Here is a 13748-nt window from a genome sequence, read left to right as displayed (position 1 = left end):
AGTTATCCTGTGAATATTGCGCTCACATAAATTATTATTATTATTACATAAGTGTAATCAAGTTATTTGTGGTAGTTTGAAGGAGCTTTTTTCTTGTCGTCTGTTGCCTCCCTCTGGCGGCCAAACAACGAACAGCAGGCGGCGTAAAGCGACGTAGATGTCGCGAAGACGGCGGAAGTTTTACGTCATTTAGTCTGCACACGTTTGATAGCAGCGATTAAACCTGAAAAGAGCAAAACCCGGCTTTCTTTTCTTATTTTTGCCTTTTAAACATTTTTAGACAGTTTATCTGACATTTAAGTCCTTCATCTACTTACTGGTGCCTTCAGGCTGTAGCCATGGAAACAGGTTTGTAGCAGATTGTTTGATCAATGCTAATCTGCTAGGCTAATATTTCCTGCAAGACAAAACACCAATAAATCCGTAAGTTTTACTTTGTTGGCTTTAAAAGCCTGTCTGTGAGCAGCTGATGGTATTTAGATGTGCTCTATCTTGTTTTTCTACTTTGACAACGAGGCTTTTCCCAAACCGACAAAGCGGCGTTAAATTGTCACTTTTTTAATGGAGTCTGGCGGCGCTGGGATTACTGGTTTTATTTAAGGGAGTTAAAGGGAGCAAAGGTTTGGTTGTTTTTAAATGTGGTTCAATGTGTTGTTAAATACGTTGGTATACTCATGATTAGCTTTAAGTCAGGCTGCAAAGTGTCGGTCTTTTCTGTCCTGTTCACTACGTCGCAAGAAATTATTCAGATTAAGAACAAACTTGATTTATCAGCTTAAGTGAGTGTGTTTGAAGATAACCGGGAATGGACTCTGAAGACTGTACTCTGAGACTCGCGCTTTAATTCGGCTCTCAATAATTCACCGTTACATTAAATTTAATTTCCAAACTGCCTGTTTAAAGTTTTCAGGGTGGATTAAAACAATGTGTCTTTAAATTGCTATTTTTTCTAATGGAGTCTGGTATAAAAACATGCTTTCTCATGGCTGTGTTATGTTGGCGTGTGTGTAGTGTGAATTGAATCCTTTGGGACATTATTACTGTAATTAAACACGTGTGCTCCTGATGATCTCAAGATAATCGGTGTTGTTGGGTTTGAATGTCGTGTTACTGATTAACTCGTGTGCTTCCCGGTGCAGAGGAGCAGGCCAGGAACCGTTTCCAGTTGGAGCTTGAGTTCGTCCAGTGTTTGGCGAATCCCAACTACCTGAACTGTGAGTGATGCTGTGATCAGAAACTCTCGCAGCTTCACGTTTGCCAGAGTTTGACGGAGATTTTGTGTGTTTGTGTTTCCAGTTCTGGCTCAGAGAGGCATCCTGAGGGACAGATCCTTCATCAACTACCTGAAGTACCTGCTGTACTGGAAGGAGCCCGAGTACGCCAAGTTCCTCAAGTACGGCGACATGTTTGATTCTTGGTTTAGACAATTTTCTGTGTGAGAGTAAAGTTGTGATGTTTGTCAACCTTCTGTCAGCTGACCTCTGCTCTGTGACTCCGCCCACTGCAGGTACCCCCACTGCCTGCACATGCTGGAGCTGCTGCAGTACGAGCACTTCAGGAAGGAGCTGGTGAACGCTCAGTGCGCCAAGTTCATTGACGAACAGCAGCTGCTGCACTGGCAGCACTACTCACGCAAACGCATGCGGCTGCAGCAGGCACTCGCCGAGCAGACGCAAGCGCAGCCGCAGACGGCCCCGCCGCACGGCAACGCCGCCGCAAAGTGACGACGGAGTTGGAGCGCTGCTGGGATGCCAAGGTTATTTCTCCATTCACATGAACATTAAAGACTGCAGGGGAGGAACTGAGGTGGGAGCTGATCAGCTGATGGGAAGCATCAGCTTTGACCTTCCTGTTGCAATTTTCAAGTTAAAATTTCTCCTGGATTTATGGATGTGGCTATTTCCTGGAACTTGTCAGTCCAATGGTCTCAGCAGGAAGAGACCGAAACAGATAAGACAGCAGAGGTTATAATTTAAAGTGCTGCTGCTCAGTCAGGTCCTACCAGCTGCAGAGTGAGCTCCTGCCTGATGGGGCATGTTTTTACCTGCGGCGATCACCTGAGTGTCCAGTTGAGGGAGAGGGGTGTGGTTGGACCTTTTTTTCATCCTTTGTTCTAATAAAATGTTTGAAATGTGAAGAGTTTGTTTCTGTTTGCGTGTTGATGAAACCAATAAAGTTATGCAGGCTTCCTTTGTGTTAGTCAGCTCAATAACAACAATGACCTCCTACATCCTTTTCCTAACCTCTTTTCCTTGACCTGAAATATCCTGATGTGAAGGAAAGGTGGGAGGAGACTCTTAGAGGAGGTGGTCTGATGCAGGTCACATGAAGAAGATCTCGCTTCATCACAAAGAGAATTCTATCACGGCCAGTAAAATAAAATAAATCGGATTTTCTTTGCTTTTCTTTTTTCTGTCAGAGCAAAGGTTCACTCCATCATCACTTCTACAGCAGAGCATTAAACAGTGATTCAGTGAGGGTGGCTCATGATGTACATTTTAAAAGGAAACGCAATCCTTCTATTTTTAGATCCAATTTAAAAATTGAACTATTAAAAACAGATCCTGTGGAAAAGAGCAGAGCAACAAGACAAAGCAAAGCATCCCCAGGCTGCAGAGCCTTGAGCACAAGCGACAGACAACGACACAACAGACAAAGAGAGAGAGCCCTCCTGGACCCTCTGTTTATTGGGTGTGTTGTTACCTGCTGCTCTCAGCACACCTGTAAAAGTTTAAGAGCTCTGTTTATGACAGATGAAGGACCGAGGATTAAACGTGCAGCGAGCAGTGCAAACACCATTCACAGAGGTCAGCTGACTGATAAAGCAAACAAACAAATTTTATTATGAAATTCACTTAAAAAGAAAGCCGGACATATAGTTTTAGTCATTTTTGTTAAATACTGACACGCCAAGCAGCCGTAATAGAAAAGCTAAAACCTAAACTAATATCAAACCCAGTTTCCAAATACACATCTGAGTTAAGTAAATCCACTCAGGAAACTAAATGAAGCTAAAATGTATTGAAAATAAAATAAAGTGTTATTTTTTCCGTTTTCTCACGCAAAACGTCATTAACTGGTCACTCTTGGCCTCCCTCCTCTCACATGTGCCTGGATAAAGGATTTCCTCACAAACCGGCCCCAGACTGTAAGACTCCGCCCTCATCTCTCCTCCACTCGCACACTGAGCACCGGCTCCCACAGGGCTGTGTGCTGAGCCCCCTCCTGTATTCTCTCTACACCCACGACTGCAGCTCAACCCACAACAACAATCTCATCATCAAGTTTGCTGATGACATCACAGTAGTCGGACTCATCTCAAAGGGAGACGAGGCAGAGTACAGAGAGGAAGTCCTGAAGCAGCCTGGTGTTCAGAAAACAACCTGGCACTGAACACCAAGAAAACCAAAGAGCTCATTGTTGACTTCAGGAGACACAACACCGACTTGGCCCCCCTCTACATCAACGGGGAGTGTGTGGAGAGGGTCCACACCTTCCAGTTCCTTGGTGTCCTCATCTCTGCTGACATCTCCTGGACAGAAAACATCTCAGCGGTCGTCAAGAAGGCCCAACAGCGGCTGCACTTCCTGAGAGTCCTCAGGAAGTATAAGCTGAACTCCAACCTGCTGCTGACCTTCTACCGCTCGTCCATTGAGAGCCTGCTAACCTACTGCATCACGGTATGGTACGGCAGCTGCACCAAGGCGGATAGAGTGAGGCTTCAGAGTGTGGTCAAGACAGCACAAAAGATCATCGGCTGCCCTCTCCCCTCCCTGGTGGACATTTATTCCTCCCGCTGCCTCAGCAGAGCAGCAAACATTATCAAGGACAGCTCCCACCCTGGCTTCAACATGTTCAGCCTGCTTCCCTCAGGGAAGCGCTACAGGTGCATCAGCACAAAAACCCACAGACTCAAAAACAGTTTCTTCCCTAAAGCCATAACCACCCTGAACTCACACATGCACCGATACCCCCCCCACACACACACACACACACACACACAATTTGTTATTTTTTTCTTCCCATTTCCTCTATGAACCACCACTGTGCAATAACCCAACTGTATATACACGACGCTATTTATTACATATTACTTTTTTAAAACCGGCTTGTATATTTATACATTTTATATATATTTCTCTCTCTCTCTGTTAATACTGTCCATATGTATATAGCGCTGCAGACCTGCCCCCCTCCCCCCCCAGCATGTTTGCACTGAGTAGGAGATGCTCAGTGTCTCATTGTACAACTGTATAGTGACAATAAAGGCATTCTATTCTAGTCTATTCTCTATCTGCTTTTATTGTGAAGGATTCCGGAAGTTACTTTGCTGATGTTAGCGGAAGACCCGGGGCAGTTTTCTCCGTAACACCAGGGCCGTTGCGCGGTAACGGAGCGGTGTTGTGTCGTGAGTCGTGCCTCGGTGCCTGGATGGACGCCCAGCGGTTCAGTTAGCTAACGTTTAAGCGATGCTTTCGCTGATTTCCGCGGACACCGGGACGGGAAACGGCTGAGCGGGACGACGGTAACTCCTCGTTTCTTCATCGTCACTGATCAGTCGGAGTGTTTTGTTTAAAAGTGCCGACTTTAATGTAGAAACGGAGCGATCTACACTGACAGGTAGATTTAAAAAGTTTGTGGCCGCCTGGTGTGGGCATGCGCAGTTTGCAATATTGGGTTGAATAAGTGTGATTTATGAAACTCTGGCTGAGTTAGCTTGTTAGCATTCTGGTAAGAGAGTTGTTCATTTTTGCTCATCTGTGAAGTGTGGAGTGGATCTAATGGCTCAGACTGTAAACTGCCAGCCTGCAGGTCCAAGTCCAGGCTGGGTTAAACTATAAACTGAGTTAGAGTCACAACTTCACCTGTGACCTCACATACCTTTTATTCTTGGAATTCGACAGGGTTCAAAATAATCAGATTATACAGGGCTTCAGATTCACTAGTTTTAACTCCTGCCCCTTTGAGCCAGTTTTCTTCTGATTGGCTGCCCCTCACAAGCATTTAAACAGCAGGTGAGTGGGGCTATTTCACATTAATCAGTTATCACCTAGTCATCCGTCTGTGTAACCTTCTGTGACCTCATAGAACCATAGAAGAGGCAGCCCGAGTCTGTGTGTCAGGCTCACAGGGATCACCTGTGTACACACCGATCTCGGTGCTGTGGCTGTGTTTGATGTGAGCACGTAGCACTGGAACATAGATTTACAACAGGAAATGAGGTGGAGCAGATCAGCACGTACTGTATTCATTAAGCATGTTAATATTTAACCGCACGTTCATTATTAGCTGTTTACTCGCTGTGATAACCAGACCTCATCTCACGCGTGTCTGTCTCTGTGCTCAGTTCGGGTGGAGTCACCAGCACAGACCTGATGTTGCAGCGGGTGGCGGTGGTCGGTGCCGGAGCGGCCGGACTCTGCACGGCCAGGCACATCCTGTCCCGTCCGGGCCACTTTGCTCCTCCAGTGGTGTTCGAGCTCTCTGAAAACGTAGGCGGCACCTGGTGTTATGACGAACGTGTTGGAAAGCTTGATAACGGGCTGCCAGTGCACAGCAGCATGTACAGAGACCTCAGGTAGGCTCACCTGTCTGCACGCCATCGATGAGTTCGCTGCGAGGGCCTGCTCCACGTTTCACTAAAGTAGCTTTGCATAATTTATTTTGTAAAGTCATCCTTAATGCTTCAAACCTGACTCAACTAAAGCCTAAAGCCACAGTTATTTGATTCGGGTCATTTCCTGTGTCTTTGGGGTCATTCTCTCTGCAGTCTCCTACACTGACATGAACACGAGAGAAAGGCTGACCTGCAGTGAAGTTTCCTCTCTGTCCTCACAGTTAATGTTTTCTGATATTCCAACAGGACCAACCTGCCCAAGGAGGTGATGATGTTCCCAGACTTCCCCTTTGACCCCCAGCTGAGCAGCTTCCTGCCCCATCAGGAGGTCCAGAGGTACCTGGAGAGGTACTGCCAGAGCCACGGCATCGAGCCTCACATCCGGGTGAGTCGTCCTGGATTCTTCTGAGTCAGATTTAACATGCTGGCTCTCATAACTCAGTCTGTGATGTCATGTAGGGAATAGTTTTCCCGCAGGGTTCAGGTGGCCGGTTTGTGATACATGTAGACTTTACGATTTAGTTAAAATCTTTATTGATCGCAGCATTTTTTTATTTGATGCCCTTCGAGTGCAGAAAGGAAAATATCGACTCATTAATGTTTTATTCCTTTCTTTGTATTATTGTAGAGTCTTTAAGCACCTGCCTCCAGGTGCTTAATGAAGCACCTGGAGGCAGCTGTTGTTGTGATTTGGCGCTGTATAAATAAAAATTGATTGAATTGAAAAATGAATAATGTCTGCATGTGTAAAAAGTAAGAGTGTGGAGTTCGTGGGAAAGATCACAGTGGCGACCATTGCGATAAGTCTGAGCCCCAGATGTTGACGAACCAGCAACAGTCTGAAACAAGGTTCCAACCAGCTCGACTGCTTCTTGTATTTAACCAAGAAGGTCTTTGAGGGTAAAATCTGCTTCAACAGAGACCTGATCAGGAATAACAGATCAGGAATAAAAAATTCAGGAATCACAGATCAGGAATAAAAAGTTCAGGAATCACAGATCAGGAATAAAAAGTTCAGGAATCACAGATCAGGAATAAAAAGTTCAGGAATCACAGATCAGAAATCAGACATCAGGAATCACAGATTGGGAATAAAAAGTTCAGGAATCATCGATCAGGAATAAAAAGTTCAGGAATCACAGATCAGGAATAAAAAATTCAGGAATCACAGATCAGGAATAAAATGTTCAGGAATCACAGATCAGGAATCAAACATCAGGAATCACAGATCGGGAATAAAAAATTCAGAAATCACAGATCAGGAATAAAAAGTTCAGGAATCACAGATCAGGAATCAAACATCAGGAATCACAGATCGAGAATAAAAAATTCAGGAATCATCGATCGGGAATCAGACATCATGAATAAAAAGTTCAGGAATCACAGATCGGGAATAAAAAGTTCAGGAATCACAGATCAGGAATCACAGAGTGGGAATAAAAAATTCAGGAATCACAGATCAGGAATAAAAAGTTCAGGAATCACAGATCAGGAATCAGACATCAGGAATCACAGATTGGGAATAAAAAATTCAGGAATCATCGATCGGGAATCAGACATGAGGAATAAGAAGTTCAGGAATCACAGATCTGAAATCAGACATCAGGAATCACAGATTGGGAATAAAAAGTTCAGAAATCACAGATCAGGAATAAAAAGTTCAGGAATCACAGATCAGAAATCAGACATCAGGAATCACAGATTGGGAATAAAAAGTTCAGGAATCATCGATCAGGAATAAAAAGTTCAGGAATCACAGATCAGGAATCAGACATCAGGAATCACAGATCGGGAATAAAAAATTCAGGAATCATCGATCGGGAATCAGACATGAGGAATAAGAAGTTCAGGAATCACAGATCTGAAATAAAAAGTTCAGGAATCACAGATCAGGAATCAGACATCAGGAATAAGAAGTTCAGGAATCACAGATCTGGAATAAAAAGTTCAGGAATCACAGATCAGAATCAGACAAGGAATCACAAATCGGGAATCAGACATCAGGAATAAAAAGTTCAGGAATCACAGATTGGGAATCACGATCAGGAATAAGAAGATTGGGAATCATGGATCAGGAATCACAGATCGGGAATCACAGATGCACTCTGCAGTAGAAGAACTCAGGTTTAAAGTTTCCCAGCTGGATAAAAGAAGCTTTGTTCGTTTGAAGGTTCTTTTTTAACTCCTGGTACCAGAAACACGACCAACAATCCTAACAGCTGTTCATAGGCAATAAAGATAATCAAGGCGATTACCCAGCATGCTTTGGACATGAAAATGTACCAGCAGTGTTGCTTCCTCAGGCTTAATGAAACCTGTTCATAAAGGACACAGTGACGGTCATAAAGCATGGTGTGACACACCGATGTCATGTAAACAATGTTGCCATAATCACAACACAGATTAGATGAGCGTTTCTGAACTGCTAAATTACTCCGGGCCGGATTTCCAAAGAAACTCAAAAAAAAGTTTTCATTTCCTTTTTCTTTATTCATCGTCTCATCTCATTTATCTTGGGAGCAGCAGGCACATGCTGCATTAAATAAACCATAAAACCCAAATAAAGATACAGCAGTTATACAAACACTATGTCACAGCACTAAAAACAAACCCAGACAAAAGGAGTTTCCATCCATCCAATAATAATCCTGACCTGGTTAATGTTACATGGCTGGGTCAGTTTTTCAGAATCAGAAGTGTGATTGTGGTTTGTTGTCCCAAATTTTTTAGTTCTTGTTTATAAAGATGTGACAGTGATCTGATTGGCTGTGACAGGGTGTTAAACATAAGAAAACATCGCTCCATCCAGGAACAGCCTGATGCTTCGTCACTAATATGTCGAAACTGCTCTCTAGTATAAAGCCAATACCTGAGTACCTGCCGCAGGTATGGACACCAGGATGATCAGAGATTTGGAGGCGATTTCAGCTCCGTCAATAAAAAGCTGCTCGGGTTGAATTTTCTAATAGATCTGATTTGTCTCAAACATGATACATTACAAAAGTAAACCTCCCGCGGCGCCACCTTCACTCCTCACTGCAACTCTTTTTGTCAGTTCAACACTGTCGTGGAAAGAGTGAAGCCCGTTGTCGTGATGGCAGAGGGCGAGGTGGAGGAGAGGACGACGTGGGAAGTGACGTCATCTGATTCTTCAGGTCATCAGAAAACGGAGACGTTCGACTCCGTCTTCATCTGCTCGGGGTGAGATCACACACTGCGTTCTGTCTAATGACCAGCAGGGGGCGATGACAAATAAATCTAATAGTGCAGAAATCTATGAATCTGAATCTGTGACCAACACTTTGCCGATGAGTTGATGGTCTCAGACGTAGTTTAAAGTTTCATTAAATCAAATGTGATTTTGATTTTGTAAAATATGGTTCCAGTAGAGTCACAAACGAGGTTAAACGACAGCATTCTCTTTGGCTAATGATCTGTAACACCTGGTCAATGTGTGGCTGCGATTCAACATATTTGCATTCACTAATTATTCCAGAGAGCAACTTTAATACAATGTCTTTGGGTTTTTAAAAAGTCTTTAAATGTTGAGATTTACAAATAAAAGTGTGAGTCTTGTGAAGTCTAAGCTGTTGTGTTTTGGAGAAAGAACAGGATTTTATTGAAAGCAGAAAGTTACAAAATGTGGATTAAAGCTCTTAATTTGAAGGTGAGCATTTTGTTTTGAAATGATTCTGTGGGCTGTATAAAAAAACAAACTCTGGCTGCATGTTTATGTTAAAGAGTGAGGCTGATCTGGTCTCTCAGCTTTACTTCAGAATAAAAGTCTCTGCCCCCTGCTGCCACTTGAGGGCACCAAAGCTCTGAGTTCACCGGCTTCAGCGGCTCTTATTATTTTGACTGTTATTTTTGTCTGTTTTACAGGCACTACTCAGACCCTCACTTCCCACACATACCAGGCATCGAGAACTTTAAAGGTAAAACAAACATTTATGCCTTCATAAAAAAAAACAAAAAAAACAAACAAAGCTTTTACAACAAGCAAGAAATTTTAATGAAAAGTTCCTGATATGTTAGAAATTTATTTTTCTGAGGAGATTGAATGAAAGCAGTGGACTACTGATATCTTCATCAGGTTTATTCTTGTGTTTAAGCCTCAGTAACATCTGTGAACACTCAGTCGTAATTAGCATTAATCTTTTAAAGTGTCAGTTTACTAAATCGAGGTTCGCTGGCGCTAGATTGGATCAGCGGAAGGACTGTGCCGCTTTTCCCTGACCATCAGAAAGTTGCAGAGCTCAGTCCTCTCCTTTCCGTCTGCTGCACACTGAAAGTGTGGACAGTTGTGTGAGTTCACAGCAGGTCGTGATACTTCAAACTGAGCCGCATTGGTGTGAAATTTGGGAATGTTTGTGCGGCTGGTTAGACACACCAGCATTGTTTGTTCTCATTTTGTGCTGAATCCTCACAAAGCGTACCTTGGGGTGTGTTCAGACACCTCTGGGAAGCCTTCGTGTTTCAGTCAGTTGGTAAAATCAGAGGTTTAAGAGGCTTCTGGACACCAAAGAAGTTTGAATGAAAGCTCAATGGGCAGCTCAGCCGAGTCCGGAACCTTTATCCGCCACGTCTCCTTTACAACAGTGGAACAACTGACACAGCTGCACAGTGCATCCCTCCCAATGATCCATTCTAGAACCAGTGTGCCTCTGTGTGCAGGGAAAGTGCTCCACAGTCACTCGTATCGATTCGCGGAGCCGTTCACGGGTCAGTCGGTGGTCGTTCTGGGAGCCAAAGCATCAGGTCTGGATATTTCCCTCGAGCTGGCCAATGTGGGTGCCCAGGTAACAACTAACATCTGCATGCAGATGTATTATTTTTATTATTATGATATTTATTTTATTTTATTTTATTTATTTATTTCTTGCATATTTCAGTTTACATACCAAAAAGCCTGAGTTAAAGAGGAGCTTTTAAACATGCAGAGACAAGCTGGGCACCGGTACCGAAGGTGACCCTCTGATAGGAGGAAGGTGCCAGGTGATAGACAGAGGCTGCATGTTCCCACATTTGTATTAACTTTTTGGCAAAGCCATGGGGAGCCTTTGGTTAGAGACCCGGGCCTGGAGGAAGAGGAGCGAGAGCAGAGACCCATAATTCTGTATTTAAATAAAGAAGTTAACAGCAGGTTACGCTGCATAACGCTGCAGCGAGTGCAGAAAGCGTGTGATGGAGCTTTAGACTCGCAGTAATTTGGGTGTTTTTCTTTCTTCTTCTCTCAGGTGACTCTGAGTCACCGCCGTCCTCGTCTCACATTCCCTCTGCCTGCTGGGATTCAACAGTCCAGCTCAGTAGAGGCCGTCGAGGACGACGGCAGAATTCGCTTCCAGGTGACTGGCCTCAACTGTATTAATCCTCCACTACAGGAAGTCCACCTGATATATTTAAATAAAGTTCGAGCAGACACTCCCTGTGATTGGTTATAAATAAAATTGGATTGGATTGGTTGGTGGTATGTGACGCTGTGATCGGTTCCAGGATGGCTCGGTGACGGAGGCGGACGTGCTGATGTTCTGCACCGGCTATAACTTCAGGTTTAAGTTCTTGGACGCAGCCCAGCTGGGTCTGGACATCCAGGACCAGATGATGTCACCCCTGTACCGCTTCATGGTGCCACCCGCCTTCCCCTCGCTCTTTTTCATCGGCATCTGCAAGATCATCTGCCCCTTCCCCAACTTCAACTGCCAGGTGAGTGGGAGTGTACCCTCATACCCACTATTCTCCACTGCAGCAGTTCCAGTGCAGACTTTCTAAGAAACAGAGCGGACTTACTCGGGTTTGAATGCCGTTTGTTAAGTAGCTTCGGTTGCTAATTTCCTTTTTCTATCGCTGCAGGTCCAGTTCGCCCTGGCCGTGTTGGAGGGCTCGGTCACGTTACCCTCTCGAGTTCAGATGGAGGATGAGGTCCGGCGGGAGCTGCAGGAGAAGCTGGAGCGGGGAGTCCAGCATCGCCACCTGCTGATCTTGGACCAGGATCAGTGGGAGTACTGCAACACACTGGCTCGCTCTGCCGGCTTCCCGCTGCTGCCTCCAGTTGTACGCAGCCTGTACGAGGAGGTGTGGCGACAGCGACAGATTCACCCCAAAAACTACCGGAAGCTCAACTACAGGCTGATCAGCGACTTGCAGTGGGAGCTGATCAATTAATTGGTGAATGGCAGGTGTGCTAAGGAAGCTGAGCCTCTAGCGCCACCTCAGGCTGTACCTGAGAGGCCTGCTCCCTCTGCCCCTCTTCACATTTACTACACTTGCTTAGATTGAGGACTTCCACCCTCATCCATAATTATGCTTTAATAAACTGTTTAGCCAATGAAAATCTTTTATATTTAAACTCCCACTGCAGCTAATAAAGGCTAAAAGACATCAAACCAAAATACATAGAAACTTGACTTAAGCAAAGCACCAGCAAGTTTATAGGATGCACAAATCTCGGATGAGCCCCCAATTTAGCTCAGAACACAAAGAGTCGTCTCAAAAAACACTTTAAAAAATTCAATTCAATTCAATTTTATTTATATAGCACCAAATCACAACAAAAGTTGCTTCAAGGCGCTTTATATTGTACAGTAGATAGCACAATACTCGAATGCTTCAACTTTTGTGCTTACTGTGTGATTAATGTTCTCCCCTGCTAAAGCTGCTGTTAAAAACACACCTCAGAATTTTATTGTTTTAAAAATCCAAACTATTTAACACATAACTGGACTTGTGAAGGCTGCTTTTACTCCCTGTGAGTCAGTGATGTAAACTGGTTGGACTCCAGAGCTGTCACTAATATATCTGACTGGCGTTTATAACAATGGCACTTTGCTTTTAGTTTTAATTACTATTATAGAGGACAGTTAATCCTCACAGTTATCCTGTGAAGAAACAGACACAGAAAGGAAAGTGCTAATTATCTGCAGGTTATAGAGACCTCCAGCACTGAGCTGACACTGATGCTGGTACAGAGATGAGACTCCACACCAGATGAGATCACATCCAGAGTCTGTGCAACGAGGCAAAGTGTTGTTAGATTTCAACTTTGGTAAAAACATCACACTTCACACTGGAGTTGTCCCAATGACACCGACAGGCAGAAAGTGAAGGCACCGCAGTAGGTTTTACCTGACAGACTGAAGGTGTGATTAAAGCGCAGACTTTGAGCTTGAAGCGTTTGAACAGAGGGAGTGCAGCAGGATCGCAGGCCCCGTTTCCTCTTAGGAGCAGTCAGGAGTCGATTCAGCTCATTTTAAATGAACTAATCAATCTGATTCTCAGGCCTTCAGAACTCCTCTCACAGCAGGAATCTAAATGTGTTTGCCCACAGCTGGCAGCAGACAGAGTAGTGAGCTCTACACAGTGACATTATCACTAACTGCACTTTATATGCTGAGATTTTGTTGTGATGGAGGTGTTTTGAAGCGAATGCTGGACGATCGCTGTGCTTTTAATGAGCTGATCACTGCAGCTATGTCCTATGGATCAGGCTGACAGGAACTCTCAAAGTGTACTCAGATTACTGTGAAATCATGGTTCCAGCTCCACAGAGGACCAAGCCTTTTAGATTTGAATCACCTTCTAGCACCACCCTCTGGCTGTGATTAGCAGAGCTGCCTCTAATAAACATTGTACACTCAAATCTACCTCAGTCATTACAATAAACCTTCTTTATTTCAAGGATAAAGACATGCTGTGTCAGAGATTAATAATAACTAATGATTAAATGCAGAGAGGTCTATTATGGTAAATGGACTTGTTCTTATGTAGCGCTTTTCTACTCTTCTGAGCACTCAAAGCGCTTTACACCAGGACATTTTTCTAAGTAACATTCACACACTCATACTCCGATGGATGCATCGGAGAGCAATTTTGGGGTTAGTATCTTGCCCAAGAATATTTGGCATGCAGACTAGGGGAAGCCAGGAATCGAACCACCAACTTTCCGATCAGCAGATGACCTGCTCTACCGCCTGAGCTACTATTAACACATAGTGAGTGAAGAAGAAACACCCAGTGCATCATGGGAATCCCCGGCAGCCTACGTCTATTGCAGCATAACTAAGGGAGGATTCAGGGTCACCTGGTCCAGCCCTAACTATATGCTTTAGCAAAAAGGAAAGTTTGAAGCCTAATC

The 13748-nt window shown here is 44.2% G+C and overlaps 2 protein-coding genes across 4 annotated transcripts; both read left to right on the top strand.

The window, feature by feature from the left end:
* Positions 1–157: 157 nt before the first annotated feature.
* Positions 158–2189, top strand: med31 (mediator complex subunit 31). The gene is made up of 4 exons (XM_003457663.5): positions 158–348; positions 1140–1214; positions 1297–1393; positions 1508–2189. Exons 1-4 carry the CDS (start codon positions 339–341, stop codon positions 1722–1724), a joined length of 399 nt encoding a protein of 132 aa, XP_003457711.3. The 5' UTR covers positions 158–338; the 3' UTR covers positions 1725–2189.
* A 2134-nt stretch (positions 2190–4323) lies between these two features.
* LOC100697834 (flavin-containing monooxygenase FMO GS-OX4) lies at positions 4324–13180 on the top strand. 3 transcript variants are annotated; one of them, XM_005462522.3, is made up of 9 exons: positions 4324–4620; positions 5348–5578; positions 5864–6002; positions 8673–8818; positions 9500–9552; positions 10292–10416; positions 10855–10962; positions 11111–11320; positions 11468–13180. In XM_005462522.3, exons 2-9 carry the CDS (start codon positions 5376–5378, stop codon positions 11777–11779), a joined length of 1296 nt encoding a protein of 431 aa, XP_005462579.1. In that variant the 5' UTR covers positions 4324–4620; positions 5348–5375; the 3' UTR covers positions 11780–13180. The 3 variants fall into 3 exon arrangements, with proteins under 3 accessions (XP_005462579.1, XP_013121131.1, XP_005462578.1); XM_005462521.4 differs by having other exon boundaries at positions 4325–4525; XM_013265677.3 differs by lacking the exon at positions 5348–5578 and having other exon boundaries at positions 4324–4525.
* The last annotated feature ends 568 nt before the right edge of the window (positions 13181–13748 follow it).

This window comes from Oreochromis niloticus, linkage group LG10, assembly GCF_001858045.2.
Source record: "Oreochromis niloticus isolate F11D_XX linkage group LG10, O_niloticus_UMD_NMBU, whole genome shotgun sequence".
Lineage (NCBI taxonomy): Eukaryota > Metazoa > Chordata > Actinopteri > Cichliformes > Cichlidae > Oreochromis > Oreochromis niloticus.
This window is presented reverse-complemented; position numbering and strand designations above follow the sequence as displayed.

Excerpts from the sequence above, each read along its gene's own strand:
- LOC100697834 (XM_005462522.3), top strand. The coding sequence starts at position 5,376 with ATGTTGCAGCGGGTGGCGGTGGTCGGTGCCGGAGCGGCCGGACTCTGC. Across the intron at positions 8,819-9,499 it reads TCCGTCTTCATCTGCTCGGG|GCACTACTCAGACCCTCACT; the intron begins GTGAGATCACAC and ends TCTGTTTTACAG. Across the intron at positions 10,417-10,854 it reads TGGCCAATGTGGGTGCCCAG|GTGACTCTGAGTCACCGCCG; the intron begins GTAACAACTAAC and ends TTCTTCTCTCAG.
- med31 (XM_003457663.5), top strand. Across the intron at positions 1,215-1,296 it reads GAATCCCAACTACCTGAACT|TTCTGGCTCAGAGAGGCATC; the intron begins GTGAGTGATGCT and ends TTGTGTTTCCAG. Across the intron at positions 1,394-1,507 it reads GAGTACGCCAAGTTCCTCAA|GTACCCCCACTGCCTGCACA; the intron begins GTACGGCGACAT and ends CGCCCACTGCAG.